Raw genomic sequence first — 18,441 nt, 5'->3', positions numbered from 1 at the left:
ACTAATTAATCGTAACAACCAGATCAAAATGACCTTTTTAACCCTAATGATTTGAAATAACGGACATTGCCTTGTCAGGCAAACACCCAATAATGTTCTATTCATACATGTTTGTTCCAACAATATTGTTTCTGTATTTCCGGAAAAAGAAAAAAAAAATTATTGTTTTTATGTACTAATAATATGCTCGGCCCACATTAACATGTTGCCACCGACATCTCAAAACCATTGTTTTTTATTATTATTATTATTACAATGACCATTTTCACCATCATTCAACTTGATGAAACTACATAACTAGTATGAAAAAGTATATTAAAAATTATATTTTGCAAAAAAAATATCCAAAATTGAGTTAAGAGATCATGATCTACTGCTGAAATAACTACACTAATTTTTTTTTTCTTTGTCCGAATTCCAAAAATTTTGGTAACAATTTGGTTTAAAGAAAATGGCATATTAGTCAAAATATAACGCATTTTGGCCCTTTTTTTAACGAAAATTTAACAAAAGGGCTAATCTACAGGATTTTATAGTATTAGAGGGGTTTTTTTTGTCAAATTGATAGTATAGGGGTGTTGTTTACAAATATGAGAAAGTTGAAGGAAATTTTGGTATTTTACCTATAATCAACATTTTTATTTTTACTATTATTTTTTTTTGCCTATAATAAACAAACTGAGTTACAATCTTTGTTAATAGCCTCCATTAACACAAGGCTAACTATCTGAAAAAATCACATTAACCTTCAAGAGAGAGAGAGAAGTGCCCTACCAAGAGGAAATTCACAAAAGTAAAAACTGTGAATTCATGCTCAATCAAATATGTTCCATTGTTATTAGAAACAGTCTCTGAGGCTAAACTCCATTGATCTCTTGAGCATCTACCAATACATGGTGAGCCATAAAGCCAATGGATAATCTCATTTTCCCATGTGTGTTCAAAACCACCCCCAATCATACAAAACTGAAATTCATCTAATTCTTTAACAAACCAGCAAGCTCACCCTTCTCATGCAAGGAGGACAAAATATCACATCCCCCAACCAATTCACCGTTCGCAAAAACCTGTGGGAATGTAGGCCAGTTACTATACTTCTTAAGTGTTTCCCTCAATCCATGATTATACTCTTCATCAAGCACATCAACACTCTCGTAATCCACCCCTTCACTTTCGAGAATCCCCACCACCCTCTCTGAGAATCCACATAATGGGGCACTTCTTGATCCCTTGATGAACGCCACCACCTTGTTCTCTTTCACCAACCGATCAATGAGTTCCTCCAGTGGGACTGTCAGCTGGACGTGGCGGCCAGGTGTTAACCGGAGATCAGGCTTCTTCTTTGGTGGCTGACGGACCCATGTGGTGTTCCCTGATTGGTTACCCGGTGGGACCTTTCCTGTGGCTCCTATATGTTCTTCCATCCATGATTTCCAAGCTTGAGCTAGAGCTGTTCTGTCAGGCTCATCTACTACCCCAACCTGCATAAAAGTTTTAGTGATGAAATAGTTGCAAGGCAAGTGACAACTCTAAATAACCCTTTATTATTCACACAAGATCAACAATTTTCTAGAGGAGAATATACTTACCGTGGATAAACAGACTAATCTATACCAATCACAAAGTTGTGCTTCAGAACTTGAGGTTTGAGAGGCTTTTAGTTTAAATACTAGCGAACTCAACTTATTTCGGCTTGTGAAAATTTGAGATAGTTCGGTGGCTTTTTATTAACAAAATTATTTCATAATATTTTTTCCCCCAGTCAATAATCATTTCAGAAATTTACTCAAAGGAAAAACTTCCTAGAGAAGCAAAATAAGATTATATGATTTTGTCCTGGATGTTTGTTTCATTGTCTAATAGGCTTATACATTAACCTACAATTACTAATAACTTTATACTGTGATGTCCTAAAATTGGACGCAATCAGCAAAGTTTGCAGCTTTCCGTGCTCTTCTTTACCTAGTAACATGTTTTTTTTTTTTTTTTTATAATTTCTTCTTTACCCAGTAACGTGGTCTAAACTAGTCCTGGAAATCAATTGAACAGAACCAAGCGGAAGACTCCCAAGCTAATTCTAAGCAAACAAAAAAGGCAAGAACAAAAGAAACAATAAACTCACCACAAGTGGCATCACCTCCTGTCACATAGGAAGTTGAGTATTCAACTACCCATAGGGGCAATAATGCGTGAATGTGCATGTGAATTTGGTGTTTGTCTTACCAACCCACCAAAACAAGAATAAACTAGCACCAGCAACCTAGCAAGTTTGGTTCTTTGGCAAGCAACAATCTCAAACAGGCTTCCTTAAAACCTGAGCTTTTCAAATTTCAGGAATGAGCATATCCCTTCCAGTTGAGACAATATAATAGAGTGCACCACCTTCTAATCGAGATGGAAAGCCACTGCCACAGGAGTCCTCTTTGCCCATAAAAGCAAAAACCTCATGCAATAACTTCTCTGTTTCTTTCTTTTTTCTTTATTTTATATTTTTAATGTTCAAACACCACTGACTTGTATTCAGAACCATAGCCCCCTGGACTGCACCCTGACCTCACAAAAAATCAGAAAATAATTTAAGAAGGGAGACTGTTCATTAGACAAAAGAACAAGAAGAGTCCAGAATAGGTTTTTGCTTGTTACTTTTTCTCTTTTTCAAATTTTATTATATGTTTTTTTTTTTCCAAAGTTCAAGCAAACGCACACACACCCCCAATATATTGCCCCTACCAGGACTTGAACAATCAACATCCCCTTTGGGAAGAAGAGATCATACCATCTAGGCTAATGCCCATTGGTAATTTTAATTTATGTTTTACTCATTTATGGCTTTCTAGAGAAGTACAACATCGTTAGACTTGGCCCTTGGGAAAAATTTCATCCACAAAATACAGGTGAAAACATTCAACTTTGCCTAATTCTAGGTGGGCTTCTGATGCCACACAAATCTCCAACAGAAGATATAAATATTAACAAAATTCATCGTATGGCACTATGGCCCATTTATTGCCGCATAAGGTCTCTCTCTATTCTCTCTCTGCATTATCATCCTTGCATTGATTGTAATTGAAAGGGGTGAATTCTTTTCTTCAAATCTTTTTTATACAAACTATGTCTCCTTGTTAGTTCTAAACCAACTTTTACCAATTTTTCAAGATTAATTGTTAATTAATCACAAAATCCTATAGTCTTCTAGGTCACCTACTGTGATTGAAAGAGCTTGAAGCAAGATCTCAATGTGATCCTTCAACTTGGTCTTCAATTAACAATCACAGATTTGACGCCGCAAGAAACCTCTCAAAAGGTGAAACTACAATATGAACCAAACCAAGACTATTCGCGAAATATGCCGACACAGGAAACCTAGAATTACAGATTCCTCTTTCTTTTTCTTTTTCTTTTTTTCCCATTTTGTTGGTTTAAATATCTTCTTATATTAGGAACAGGGCTCTTAATATCTTCTATAGGATACTCCTCATGTAAGAGCCAAAACAATTATATCTAAAATGACTTCATTTTTAAGCAACATTATTTGGTCTATATCCTTAATGCATCTTACTTATCCATACTCTAGTCATTATGCTAGTATGAAATTTTTATCTTCACCCTATTTTCTACCTAATTTTTCATACAACTTCTTTAATGCCCTTTTTTAGTATCATTTTTAAATTTTCATATGCCTTTCTAAGTTCTCTTGCTTTTCAATCTTTTATCATTCTTTGAAGCTCTTTCTTTGATTTAATTTTGCATCTCATCATTCTACCATTATGTTTCTTTCCTTATCAAATTATTCACTTCGGTCACTCCTGGAGGAGGTATGCATAGGTCTATTTGCTTGATTTGAGATTGCTTGTCGTCAACTTTTAGATTTTCAAGTTAATTCTCAATTGATCACATCAGCACGGAGCACATGAATTCAACACAAAAATTAAAAGCAAGTAAAAATGGATAGAAAATGCTACATTTTTTACATCAAAAACCCAATGGGTAAAAAGCACAGGACCTTGTCCAAAGCAGCAATTCACTATCTCTAAAGAAGAAGTTATACACAACTTTACTCAACCCAATACTACCCATAAAATAAGAAGAAAATAAGCTTTATGAGGAACCGAAAACACTTTTATCTTTTCTTTAATGATTCTATAATCACAATGAAATTGTTTTTATAAATTACCTTAAAGCACAATTAAAATGACATTCATATAATATACACAATGCAATAATAAAATGCATACTTAAATAAAGTAATCAAATAAAATAATTATTGACTTTTGATGGCATTTATATCTAACAAATGATTTTAAGAAAGTCAAAATTTTCTTATACCTGACAAATGATTTGAAGTAATTAAAAAAACAATAATAAATCTAGGAGGAGACAAGGTGTATAATAAGAAAGAATTTAAATAAATAAATAAATAATCACATATTTTTGGTGAAAAAAGAGTGGGAATTTCGCTTTTAATTTTTCATTTTCTCATTTTTCCTGACCGTATTAAAATAATCCAAAACAATCACAAACGTACCTTGACGGAGGAACAGAGGTCCGGCACCGACTTCCGGTGCGAGAGAACGCTGGCCGCAATGTTCCGAGATATGCCAACGAACTGAAGGTCGGTGTTTCCGTCAAAAACAGCGTAGACGCCGGAATCTGACGGAAGTTGTGCGGCGAGGTCGTCTGATTCCGGCGGTAGGGAAACTAGGTCCGCATCCGAAAGTTTCGGGAGAGCTGAAACGACGGTAGTTATAGAGCAAGGTTTAAAGGTGCGTTTGAGTCTGAGAGAATGAGAAGGGAAGGCGGTGAGAGACGGTTTAGGGTGGAGATAGAATGAGATTGTGGGGGCATTTTGGGGAGAATAGGAAGAGAGTACACGCAGAGAAGAGGAAGTGAGTATTGATGATGATGATAGGTTGATTGTTGCCATTGGAAGGAAGAAGCTGAGAAGCAAAGAGTTGAAGAACGAAGACAAATTAGACTAATCGATCGATCATCAAACCACACGAGCATTAGATATTTCTAATCCGGTGAAAGTGAAACAAAGCCGTACTCATATTTTATGTTTTTATTTTTAGTGTGCAATTTTCGTCTAATTACAAATGCCCCTCTTGGTATTGAATAGGAGTGATTCAAGCTTCACTTGTCCCACGTCGGATTCGTATCTGAAGTGGCTTAAGATTTTTGTTCTTGATTCGGTACTACGCCAAGCGCCCGATTCGGAAAGCGTCCGAGTGTGCTACCCTGGTAGGTAGAATGGCCCGACTGATTCGGAAGGCGTCCGAGTGTGCTACCTTGGTAGGTAGAATGGCCCGACTGTAACGAGAGCGTTGTGAGTTCGAATGGGGTAGAATATTACAAGGAGAGAATTATCCCATATCGAATCCAGATGAAAATGAGTATAAATGGGTAGACATGTAATACTACTAAATGGCGCTGACTCGTTACAATAGAAAACTCTAACATGACACCCCAATTCTATGCATCAAACCAGTTCAGGTAGAGTCATGACATACCAGTTCAGGCAACTCTACCGCCATTTAGTAACCCCTAAATAATAGTAAGTATTAGATTATTTATATTTTGTAACTTTGTTCTATTTAAATCAAATCACAATTATTATGAAAAAGTATATTATGAACACTAACACAACATTATAAATTAGCAAATTGAATTCTGAAACACAAACAAAACTAATAAACCACAAAGGGCATCAATTAATTCAGAAGGCAATGAATGCCAATCTGAATAATTTGCTGCTAAATTTTGATTTCTTGATTTTACTTTTTATTATTTTTTTTTTAGCGGTTACATGAGCCCAAATCAAAGAAGAGATATCAATTAATATTTTTAAGTTTTGTGTACTTATTTGCTTTGGTTCAAAAAAATTCTACTAAAGTTCAAGATTTTAAAGATTTAAATGATAATTGTGTACTAATAATTTATATCCAAAGAGTTTATGCATTTGGCAGTTTCTGACTAATAACTGATTTATTAAATGCAAAATTTATGGGTTCCAAACTTCCAATTGTTACCAAAATCTGTTTTTCTATTAGGAAAACTATAATAAAAAAAGATACAGAATTTAACCGAGTACATGCAGCGGACACTTTTAGGGAAAACTCAATCAGGATCAATCTTTAATGACCATCTGAATGAACCCATAAACAACCAGATACAAACTAGTAGCCAAAATTGGATAAGAATATTTAAATTATCTCATTCTTGGGATGTCGCGTCCATGGGCACGGCTTCTGCAGACTCCTCACCCTTGTCACCCTTCTTGCCTGAAAAATGCAAAAGATCAGAATCCATGTACATAAGCAAAATAATTCCATTAAAAAATTAACCGTATTCGTATTGTTACGCCAATTACCTTTCTTCTTCTTCCCACCACCTTTCTTCTTTGTTTTCGTGCCCAATGCTAACCAGGCTTTAATTTCAGGGTCATCTACTGTTTTAGTCGGCTGTATGTCCTGTAGAGGATGGGATGTAATGCGATCTGACCCATTTGGCATGAGCAGAACAGTAAATTTGATATGAGCAACAAAATCACCTGCACCAACGGTAACCAATATCTTAACATAAGTGGAACAACATGTACAAAATCAGGTGTTACACTTGCTAAACCAGACAAAAATTAAACTTGGATGGCAGAATGAGAATGCAATCAAATTTCTGCAAACCTAAGCCAATAATCTCTTACCAGGCTTCTCATGAAGAACAGGATAAGGTTGCAAAAGATCATGATTGACGCATTCCACTAGTCCTAACCGAGCCCGCTTCTCTTCTAGGGCCCTGTTGTGAAAAGCATCACCCACTTAATGTTAGGGTAAAAAACATAAGATACTTGATGAAGGAATCATATGAAAAAGACACCAACCTTGCAGTAAATGGCATGATGGGAAATTTTTGATTTATTTCACTGAAAATGAACCTAGACGTTTTCATCTTTAGGTGATAATTCTTGTCAACAGCTCTTTTATAGATGGTTGTCTGTTTTTCATCCAACAACTTCGGCTGCAATTTTGGCACCAAAAATTTTAAGAACTGAAAGCAAGAAGATGATGCATGAGAATATATTTTTGGGATAACAAAGACTAACCTTGCCATCACCTGTGCTTGTGACTATATCAATTGCGTAAACTTCATTTTCCTCAAATTCGGCATCATCTACTTTTGTGTCTGGGTTGGAGACACTCAATATGACCTTGTTTCCGTCAATCACAAACTGTTTTAGTTGATGACTGAGAACACCTTCAACAATTTTGCAGTCATAGGCAGCAGCAACCTTCTGAATTGCTTCTGTTACATCTTTGTTCTGCAATAACCAAAGAAACTCAGTTAACAGATTCAGGGACAATCAGATCAAAGAAGTACTCAGATCCACTAATCAACTCCTATAGTCTTCATATAACAAGAAGAAAATTAAATTAATATACATATAATATTAATACTAACCAACCCAAACTCATTTCACAACCAATAATACTTGCTCAAGTCGAAATATACATTCAAGGATGTACACTGAGTCATGCAGGTCTTGTAAAAAATAAAATTGGAAAGCACTGAGCAGGTAATTATAGCAAGTTTTCCTCACAATAGTAGGTATTATCGAAATCCCCCACCATGTGTTGCAACATCCACGTGGTAACCTATGTGTTGGCTTCATAACCGTTTCTGATGTAGCTAGTACACAAGAAGTATGTATCATATTTTAAGCAACCACAACAAGTATGTGTTGGCCACAGATGGATGAATGTGAACCGACTGAAAAACCGATTCCAGGCTTCCACTATGTGGCCTATTACAATATAGGCAACAGGGAAAAAGAGGAAACCCATACAAGCAGGTCACCTCGGCAAAGTTGCCTTTATTACAGTCTAAAAAGCACGCATCTAAACATTTACATTCTTTTCATTTTTACATTGCAACCTAAATAATATTTTACCCTCATATTCTTGTATTAAAAGTTGCCTTTATTACAGTCTAAAAAGCACGCATCTAAACATTTACATTCTTTTCATTTTTACATTGCAACCTGAATAATACTTTTACAGTCATATTCGTATATTAAAAGGTTGTGTGTAATTTCTTCGTAAAAGGGAAAAGCTATCTCTAGAAAACATGTTGGCCAGAGATGGATGAATGTGAACCGACTGAAAAACAATTCCAGACTTCCACTATGTGGCAAGTTACAATATAGGCAACAGGGAAAAAGAGGAAACCAGTACAAAACAGATCACCCCGGCAAAGTTGCCTTTATTACTGTCTAAAAAACATGCATCTAGGCATTTACATTCTTTTCATTTTTACATTTCGATTTGAATAAATATATGATTGTCTAGGTGGTAATCAAGATAAGCAACTGAAAATGGCAATAACAATTACCCATGAGAGACTCCTATATAATTCCATTTTGGACTTCCTTAATATGTTTTACAGAAACATGCTTAAGATAGAAGTCTGGCTAGAAGAATTAGTGAAGAGGCTACAACAGGAAAAACAATCAGCGAACACTCCTATATGAATAATTCCTAAACTGCATTTACACAATTACAGTAACAGTTCTGACAATCTACTCATTAACTTCTAAATTATTGCTAAAAATTCATCAATAAGAGTATAGACTCTCACAGGCGAACATCTTGCTTATTGAGGATAATATGCAACAATTAGGCAATAAAAATGAATTTCCAGTAGCTTCATTGTTTGGATTAAAGAAATGAACAACCAAATCCAGAAAAATATCAAATCTCCTTATTAGAGTTAAACAATATCAAACAATAAATCTAATACCAGTAGAACAACATTAATTGCCGTATCTGGAATATATTAAATGTTGGCGCATGTGCGAGAATGGGAATCAACCATTGAGAAGGGGGATCAACCAAAAACACTTCAGACTATAGCCAAGATAATATAGGCAACAAGGAAAAAGGACATCAACAAGTAATTGATTACCTCAGCAAAGCTGATATTTTTGCAGATTTTTTGCAATATTATATTAGTAGTACTTATTATAGTATAATTATACTTATCAAAAAATTATAATAATACTATTATTACTACATATTATTAAACACTACCCCAGTACTGGTCCAAATTCAATATATTCTCACTACATTTACTATTAATTAATAATGCTATCATTACTACATATTATAAACACTACCCCTCAGTACTTGTCCAAATTCAACATATTCTCACTACATTAGGCTTTATATTTCTTCAATTCTTATAATTTCTGCCTTTATGACTTGCACAATAGGAATACATACAAATATAAGATGATTTGTCAAGACATTTAACCAAATCAAATAGTTATAGGGTTTACATGAAAACATGATACAATATTATAGTCAACACCGCGCACAAAAATTAAATGACGCCAAGGCAAGAAAACCTTATGATAGACAAAGTTCGCAACCAGAACACACAAACATGCACAGAGGGCAGCTTTAGATGGCACTACAGCAGAAGTTTCATTCTTGGGATCACTTATTTAATTATTTTGATAAGCCCCTGGGCTACTTCGCTTGTTATTAGAACTTCTTCAGTCATTTAAGATTAAAAAATCAAATGAGATTCTTATAGACAAGAAGAAACCTTCAGAGAGAGATGCCAAGGGAGACAACTCTGATGACAAAACTGAAAATTATCCCAAATTTATATGTAACCACCCATAAACAATTTGAACATCAGTTCTTGGGATAGCCAAACATTGACAATAACATGCACTCAATATTGAACACTCAACCCAAGATCAAGCAAAATCATGAAAAAGGTCCAGAAGTACACAGGATTCAATTCAACAGAGTTGAGTTGTGTGAAACTGGCATCCCCTATCAGAGTAACTATGACAATAGCTCCATTTGGATGTTGGTCCATAGCTTATTAAGATTGTTCATCATTTAGGGGAAGCATGAAATAGTCAAAAACAAAAACAACTTCCCTAATATATTTGCCAAATCACTACATAAAAAATGGGTATAGTTGTTTTTCCCTGAAAATGAATGGGTAGTTAAGGGTGGCAATTTCGTGAAAAAGGTCAATAAGTACACATGACTTCATACAAAGGAGTTGAGTTGTGTGAAAATGACATCCCCTATCAGTGTAACTATGACAATTGCTCCATTTGGATGTTGGTCCATAGCTTATTAAGATTGTTCATCATTTAGGGGAAGCATGAAAGAGTCAAAAACAAAAACTACTTCCCTAATATATTTGCCAAATCACTACATAAAAATTGGGTATAGATTTTTCTTCCCTGAAAATAAATGGGTATAGTTAAGGGTGGCAATTTCTTGAAAAAGGTCCAGAAGTACACAGGACTTCATACAAAGGAGTTCAGTTGTGTGAAAATGACATCCCCTATCACAGTAACTATGACAAATAGCTCCATTTGGATATCGGTCCATTGCTTATTAAGATTGTTCATCATTTAGGGGAAGCATGAAAAAGTCAAAAACAAAAACAACTTGCTAATATATTTGCCAAATCACTTCATAAAAAATGGGTATAGTTAGGGGTGGCAATTTCAATTTTCATCCAACCCGGCGGGCTGGACCGCCCTGCCCCTATTATGACAGAAATGGGATATCCTTTATAGAGTTAGGGACACGTATGGTAATATTTTTTAAAACCTAATTTGGGTTCGGGGAGGGATTGGTTTTAACTTTTATGTTATCCCACCCTACCAAAGTTACAATATATATAGTATTTATTTAGTTTACATTTTTGCCATTAATATATATATCATATAACTCCCAAACCCTAATATGCAACCCTCTCCAAACAAACGCCACCTCCCTCATTCACGCCTCTCCCAACCCCTAATCTGCCACTGGTGGGTGCGCCTCTCTCACAACTTCCCCAATGGCAGTCACCTACCAAGAACCCTCTTTCTCATGGCGAACAAGAAAAAGATGAGGAAGCAAATTTGTGCTGTTAATGCCATTCGAGAAGACGACTGTGTGATAGGTTTTCGTAATCAGTGATCTGGTATTTCCACATTGCCTTTGTAATATGCATGTGTGTATTTACATATATATATATACACACGGGTACAATCTTGCTTGCATATTGCTCTTTTGTTGATATTTGAAAGGAAATGTGGTAGAAACCGGATGAGACGGGATGGGGACAGGGCGTTAACCCCATAGTCGAGACGGAGATGGTGCTAGGAGTATAAACCCGTCCCAGGCAGGGGACAGGGATGGGTTGACAAAATTTTCAAGGTGGAGGCTAGGGTTTAGCCAAATCCGCCTCGTGCCATCCCTAGGTATAGTTGACAAGAACAGAATCATGATAATTTGAAAAGCAAATCAAATATATATATAATGACCAAAAAAAACAGCATCATGATCAACAAAATTAATTTGTACATTATTAAGTCAATTCTGTAGCAATATAAGTATGATGACTCATTAAGTATGTCATCGAACAAAAAAATTATTACTGTCATAAAAGACACAACACGTTGAGGGGTGCATTATGACAAATCTGGAAAGTTGTAACTATGGAATGTAGCTTCATCCGGAGCTTACTTCGTAGCTTTTAATCTTAAATTGGAAGAAATCATGTTCTCTGAATACATTTGAGAGAGAGAGAGAGACGAGGATGGGGGGGGCCTTTCAACAAAGAGAAGGCAACTGATGAGTGACAATATGACCTAATCAAACAGATGATATACTATTGAACACAGACCAAGCGTTAGCAAAATTGTGAAAAAGTCCGAGAAGTATACTGTAATTAGAGGACACACTATACTACTTATAACTGACTTGTGTTGTGTGAGCATGATATCGCCTATCAGAGTAACTATGACAAACAGCTCCATTTGGATGTTAGTCCATAGCTTATGAAATTTGTTCATCATTTAGGAAGTGAGAAAGAGTAGAAAAGCGCGCACACCTTTTATTTGTAATTTCCAAATCAGACACTAATGGTGTATCTAGTGGTACATTATGGCTGATCGGTGTAACTAGGACACAAAGCATCACTTGCAGCTTGCTCCATAGCTTTCAATGGCTTCTTTAGATATAAGAAATCATGTCCTCTAAGGATGCCTCAGAAAAATCAATTGAATCAAACAAGAGAAGGCAAATGACGAATGTGAATAAGCACAACAAATCATTCAAACGTACTTGATCATTGAAAACACTTCATATTTGATGGAAGTAAGATAAAAATGCCAATAATGATCTTTGGACATATCAAACGGAAGTTGTTACTAGTCTACGCAAATTGGCATAAAAACAAAGAATGTATCCAGAGTTTGAAGGTGGGCATATGCAGCTAGTTTTTAATGTCTTAAATATTCAGAACATGTTTAACACTCGGCCATTATCCAACAATATACTGAATTACGTTTGTTCCCAGATTTAGAAAAAATCATAGCATGAAATGTAATGTTTCCATAAATATAAAAGAACAGGAATCATGTTTGAATTCACCTATAAGTCCTGCATGTGCACAGAAAAGGAAATCAATCAAAAAGAAGCTAAGTACTTTCAAAATTCTTTACCCCTATAGAGTTCCTTTTTTTGTATACAGTCAACCATTACTCAAAATTCGACAACTACAACCCATAATGGTATAGTATTTGGAAAAAAAAAAACAAAAGTAAAACCCAAAATCTACAATAAAATTACCTTCCTTCCAGGTCTTACGAGCCTCAATGCAACTTCAGCAGCAGTATTTGCTGCAGCAATAGCATCAGCTATCCTACCAGTCACTGGACCTCCCTGTAGGACATGAGTGTGTGCAACTACAGCAATGAATCCATCTATGTGACAACCCATATCACTGCATCCAAATAAAAACTCAACATTATTCAATCAAATTATTGTCAGTTTTCCACCATTAACTGATGAATAAAAATAAATTGAGCTAGAAGAAATCTTACATCTTTATTATATCACCTTCTTCTAACACTGTCTCATCACTAGCAAGTGGAGAGAAATGACACAGAGTATTGTTTACAGAAATACATGTTGGGAATGCAACACCCCTTTCAATCTTCTTCTTAACATTTTTGTACATATTGCCAGTTTGCCTGTATAGCATACATTTGCATCAAATTGGTTTCAATAGAACCCAAAATATAATTTAGTAATTCATAATTACATGTGTGTGTGTGAAGCTTACTCTCTGATGAATGAATCCCCCTTCTCGCAAATGTCAACAACCTTAGCTTTTGGTTTGCATTCCGACACAACTAACTGCAGAGCCTCTGCATATGAATTTTTTTTTTTACAAGTTATAGTGAACTTTTCTAACTGGATGACCAAAATAAAACAACTTCTAATTAAAAATAATATTTATATGCAAAACTTACACATACACGGACTAAATACAAAATTAACATGAACATAATCGTTGCCATTGTGTGCCTGCCTTAATCCCATATGAATGGTGTAGGCCAGATGAATTCACTCTCCAAAATCTTTTCTATTACACACCATTTCACCTACTATATTTACCTTTTTAAATTTTTTAAGTCATTTTTTTATAATATGGACATAAATAATAGCCTCAATCTGCATTTTGGTTCTTTTTTCCCCTCAAACAAAGGTGGAAGTTTTAAGCTGCAAATATACATATCAACAATATATATATATAACAAAGGTGTAAATTTTAAGCTGCAAATATACATATCATATATATAGAGAGAGAGAGAGACAGGGAGAGAATTACTGTTAAGGATTTCAGCAGCGCTCTTGTATTTGGTGACTACTTCAGGAGAGGTGAGATCCAACTCCTTCTCTTCTCTTTCCTCGTCCGACATCACTGGGAACTTCGAAAATCCTTAAACTATAATCATCAATAACCAAAACAAAAATCAAAACGTATTAACAGAATAATTCTCCAAATCAGTTCGCAAACAAAGGGTATGATTAATTAGAAACCTAAACGCCATCGAAATGATAAAATGCGAAGAGAAACTTACCACAAAAATTGAAGGCGAAAGATTGAGATGAGCAAATAACTAGGGTTTGATACGAGATGTTTCGTCTGCTCAACGACCGCTCACTCGAACTAGGGTTAGAGGTCAGCAGTGCCGTCTTATATATAACGGATTCGCGTTACAGAGTCCGCGTTAGGGTTTTGCTTTATTTTTTGAGTATTAAATACCCATAATTATTACTATTGTTTTATGCATAATTGTCTATTTTCTTTTCTCTAATAAATGAAATAACGTAATTGTCCTTCTATTTTGAATTAAGTAAATACAAAATAATATAATTTTCTGTTCCGGCTAGGGCTTGCCTGGAAATCACAGATGTGTCTGTACTTTTGCTTGAAGCCAGAACAAAAGCAATGTTTTCGCTCTGAAGTGAATTCAATACTATTTGGTAATATGTATTTTTTGTAAGATTTTTTAAAGCAAAAAACATAAAAATATGCTAGGTAAAAAAATGTTGTATAAATGTTTTTTTTTTTATGCACTGTTCATTGATACAATGCTTGCGAAAGCAACCAATTGGTGCTTTCGGTTTTGGTCTCTTTTTTTTTTTTCGATTATATTCATATCACAGCAAAGATTATCAAATACACTACGGCTCCAATTGTTTTGATGTAAAATTGTTTTCAAAAATATTTTCTTTTATTTTTATAGTTTAGTGTTTTGCAAAGGCCTAGGTTTTGAGGTTGAGATCGAAATCAAATTCAGTAGGTGGGAGCCTATAAAATAATTTATCGAAAATTTATGGATAAGTTATTTTAGTTAAATTAAATAAAATAAAAAAAAATAAAAAAATAAAAAAAAATTCTTCATCGACAACCAAATACCAAAAAATAAACGTGTTACATGAAGCAAACAAAAAAAACATGAAGCATAAATGATTGCCAAACACCATAATTTAGTGATTATCCAAAATTACATTCTTACATAATTTAACTACAATTAAAGCTCTAGTCTTTTGTTGTGCACTGAATTTTTATTGATAACTTCATTTGAAAGCGGGCCTCCATTATAATTTAAAGGTTATTGGTTCAAAATGAAATAAAAATGACAGGCCTTTTACCTTCTCTTAATAAAATTCGAGGCTTAAAGCCTATATAACACGAGAAAAACGTAAATATGTTTAGGCATTTTTAGTTATATTTATTTATATATAATAACCATAAACTGGGATGATATGGACAAACTCGTTAAACCACAAAAATTCTCTTTACAAATTAATTATTAAAATAAAATACATACAATATAGGATTGAAAGGAGTCCTATCCTCATTAGTGCATTTGTTTTTTCTTTATTTTTTTCATTTTGAAGGAGTAAATTATATAACAAATTGTATATAGATTAGCAATAATTTAGATAGTAGTAACCACCAAGGATTTTAGTAATTCCTCACATCATAAAGTATAACATTGAGAATTCAAGTCTCGTAAAAATTAAGAGAATATGCTAGTTTTCTTGCTACAGTAAAACTGCATGTTTAATGCACGTGGCTAAAATTAAAGTTTTATGTATGACGGATGCTTAACATTGAGATGCATATTTTATATATTTTTAATTACAAATTAATTTATTCGATCTAAAGTATGTGAAGAGCAAAAACACAAAAAATAATATATTGATACGTTCATAACTAAATAAATGTGTTCCTATTTTAGAGTTTTGAATCGAATTCTCTTAAAAGAATCATATTTGAGAGGGAGGATACGACCTAACAATACAAAATAAATTCGGATCTCCACCAACTTACAATTCAGACAAATATTAACTCTATAAAGTTGACAACTATGATAACACAAGAGCTTGATAGTCTAGTATTGCAAGGCTATGAAATTATAGCATTGGGGACCAAAACATTTTTTTGAAATTGTATTTTTTGAATGCAAAATGAAGTCTAAGAATTTATTATCGAGAAAGCTAAGCATCCAAATAAATATTTTGGTCTTGACATTTTATCAAATTTATAAACTAAGCATCAAAACAAAAAATATGTTTCATAACAAATTTCCAAGTAAATGAAATAATTATACTACAAAATTGCATAATATAATGCAGAGGCAACTAAATATATGTTCTTTATTTGTGCTGCAATAAGTACTCATAAGTAGATAAATATCAATGGAATTTTAAATAAACATATATAAAATATAACACGGACTACAAAACCATAAAAACTTGCCTTAAAAAGAAAGAAAGTGTCACTTCAAATTTTTTCCCCTTTAAATCAGGGTTGGGGCTGCTAGAGGACAACTAAAAGTTAACGGGGTCCAGTACTTTGTTAACTATTTTACTATTTCTTCTTAATTTTAATTATTTATGTTGTTAAATTCTTATTCATTGTTGTATTCATATTGTTCTATTTAGTTTAATAAAAAGTTTTACGAATTCAGTATTCATCATTAATGTGTTCTTGTTATTATGACTCATGGATCAACAAATTTGTTGCATAGGGTTCTTGATGTATTATATTTTTTATTTTTTAATTTGTAAATTATGTCGAATTTCCCCAACATGGTGTAACTCCTTAAATTTTCACGGGAATGCTTCTATTCCGTGATTTTTGCCAAGAACGTCCAATGTTGTAGCAAGTTTCTCAACGGGAGTTGGTGGATGTATATTATTATTATTTTTTTAAAAAAAGTTTGGAAAAATTTAAGATTTTGTAGAAAAGTTAGGAAAAATTCAAGAGGTGTGGTGACAAAGGCATTTTTTTTTTTAGTAATATACCCTATTAATTTATTAATTTTGATATATATACCTATAAAATTAAAAAATTACACTATTGCCCTTCACACAATTTTCTCTCCATCCATGAGAGGTGCAATAGTAAATGTTCACATGAATATTATAATGGATAGGTACTTAAGTTGTTGAGCATGACACATATCCGCCCATACTCAAGCTCTTTTCCATCCAAATTCGGTGAGGTCAAAACCCCTGTATCATTATCTGCCGTAGGCTATGTTTGGTACAATGAAAAAGAAAAGAAATGATAGGATTAATTATGAGTGAAAAGAAAAGAAATAAAACGAGAGGATATAGTGTTAACCACTTATTGTATTTGGTTGGTTAATAAAATAAATTAAATTATAGTAATTATGTTTGGGAAATAAAGGAAATAAAAATATTATCATGAATTTACTATCATACAATTTTTTTTTTAATAAATTTTGCCTATAAAAAGTAGGGCAAATTTGTATTAATAAAATTTCATTAAAAAAATTAGTCTTTCATTTTATTTCCTTCCTTTTCCTCCCATTTTTGAAGGTTAATAAAAACAACACATCCTATATAATTTGTTTCCTTCCGAATCCATCTGTTTCATTTATTTTCCTTTAAAAATTCATACCAAACACAATATTTGATTTTCCTTCATCACCTTTATTTTTATTTTTCCTTCCAGTACCCTCCAATCAAACCGGGCCTTAGGGTTTTGCTTTACTATAATATTAATAAATACCGTTAATTATCAGGTTTTTTTTTCTATTTTTTTAATAAATAAAATAACATAATTGTTTTTTTATAAAAAAAGTTTAAGTAAATACGAAATAACATAATTGTCCTTGAGAAATATGCTTTATTAGTAACTTAATACCGTGGCTAATACACATAATTTTCTGCTAGTGCTTACTACTTTCTGCTAGTCTTGTGTTGTGCAATGAATTTATAGTGTTACTTATTATTATTATTATTTTATTTAGTGCGGAATTGCGGATCTCTATTATGATGACATGAAGGTTACATGTTGAAATAGAAAAAGAAATAAAACAATCTTGTACACGGAAATAATCTTTTATATTTTTTTTAACAAAAGAAATACACACACATGTTTTGGTATTTTTCTTTTATTTTAGGTAAAAAATTTAGGTACTATTTAATAAAACTAAAAATATTAAGAATTATAATTATAAATACTGGAAATTTTAAGTGGTAATTAAAATATAAATAATTTTTTGTATATTTTTTTTAAATTTTTTAATATTTAATATTCAGTAATAAGTGATATCTCTGTCACTTAAAATTTTATCCCATTTTAAATGATACTCAGAACACACCCACTTATTTGAAAAAAAACACTTAAGAATTTACTCCTCCCCCTTCTAAAATAGAAGTTTGATAATTCAATTCAAACTCTATAAAAACAACGTGGGTGTGTGAATTTTCCTTTTCTTGGCAAGCTAATATATATATATATATGAATAATGTTTTCAAGGAAGCTTCCTCTTGCCATGAGTTCTTCATTTTAAACAATGAATTGAAAGATATATTAAATAATCAATTTGAATATTTACAAATCTCAAAAAATTATTTTAATACAGAGTTCATAACTCTTCTGGTGACAAAGCCCTCTTGAGAACATTCTATATATATATGTACATATATATAATATTTAGTAGTTTCACAAATAATAGTAATTGAGTCTGGTTTGAGAGTCATCATTGAGTTGTGGGTGTTAGGTTACTAAGGTGCATCTTCATAC

The 18,441-nt window shown here is 33.1% G+C and overlaps 2 protein-coding genes across 2 annotated transcripts; both read right to left on the bottom strand.

Annotated features, from left to right (window-relative positions):
- Positions 1-784: 784 nt before the first annotated feature.
- Positions 785-5,004, bottom strand: LOC132281345 (bifunctional monothiol glutaredoxin-S16, chloroplastic). Its single transcript, XM_059783059.1, has 2 exons — positions 4,526-5,004; positions 785-1,481 (listed from the first exon to the last, which is right to left on the bottom strand). Exons 1-2 carry the CDS (start codon positions 4,922-4,924, stop codon positions 978-980), a joined length of 903 nt encoding a protein of 300 aa, XP_059639042.1. The 5' UTR covers positions 4,925-5,004; the 3' UTR covers positions 785-977.
- Positions 5,005-6,022: 1,018 nt separating this feature from the next.
- LOC132281344 (ERBB-3 BINDING PROTEIN 1) lies at positions 6,023-14,113 on the bottom strand. Its single transcript, XM_059783058.1, has 10 exons — positions 13,949-14,113; positions 13,696-13,812; positions 13,147-13,231; positions 12,905-13,054; positions 12,651-12,804; positions 7,100-7,315; positions 6,878-7,014; positions 6,701-6,792; positions 6,371-6,550; positions 6,023-6,281 (listed from the first exon to the last, which is right to left on the bottom strand). The coding sequence occupies exons 2-10, from the start codon at positions 13,784-13,786 to the stop codon at positions 6,214-6,216; spliced, it is 1,173 nt and encodes a 390-aa protein (XP_059639041.1). The 5' UTR covers positions 13,787-13,812; positions 13,949-14,113; the 3' UTR covers positions 6,023-6,213.
- Between the last annotated feature and the right edge of the window lie 4,328 nt (positions 14,114-18,441).

This window comes from Cornus florida, unplaced genomic scaffold (genome assembly GCF_030987335.1).
Source record: "Cornus florida cultivar Cherokee Brave unplaced genomic scaffold, ASM3098733v1 CherokeeBrave_3.0.0_Hap2_Chr11, whole genome shotgun sequence".
Classification (NCBI taxonomy): domain Eukaryota; kingdom Viridiplantae; phylum Streptophyta; class Magnoliopsida; order Cornales; family Cornaceae; genus Cornus; species Cornus florida.
This window is presented reverse-complemented; position numbering and strand designations above follow the sequence as displayed.

Bases quoted from the DNA above. Each gene is read 5' to 3' on its own strand.
- LOC132281345 (XM_059783059.1), bottom strand. From the start codon at position 4,924: ATGGCAACAATCAACCTATCATCATCATCAATACTCACTTCCTCTTCT. The intron at 1,482-4,525 runs GTACGTTTGTGA...ACTTTTATGCAG, and splicing joins ACCTCTGTTCCTCCGTCAAG to GTTGGGGTAGTAGATGAGCC.
- LOC132281344 (XM_059783058.1), bottom strand. From the start codon at position 13,786: ATGTCGGACGAGGAAAGAGAAGAGAAGGAGTTGGATCTCACCTCTCCT. The intron at 13,232-13,695 runs GTAATTCTCTCC...ATTCATATGCAG, and splicing joins CGCTGCTGAAATCCTTAACA to AGGCTCTGCAGTTAGTTGTG. The intron at 7,015-7,099 runs GTTAGTCTTTGT...CCAAAATTGCAG, and splicing joins CAAGCACAGGTGATGGCAAG to CCGAAGTTGTTGGATGAAAA.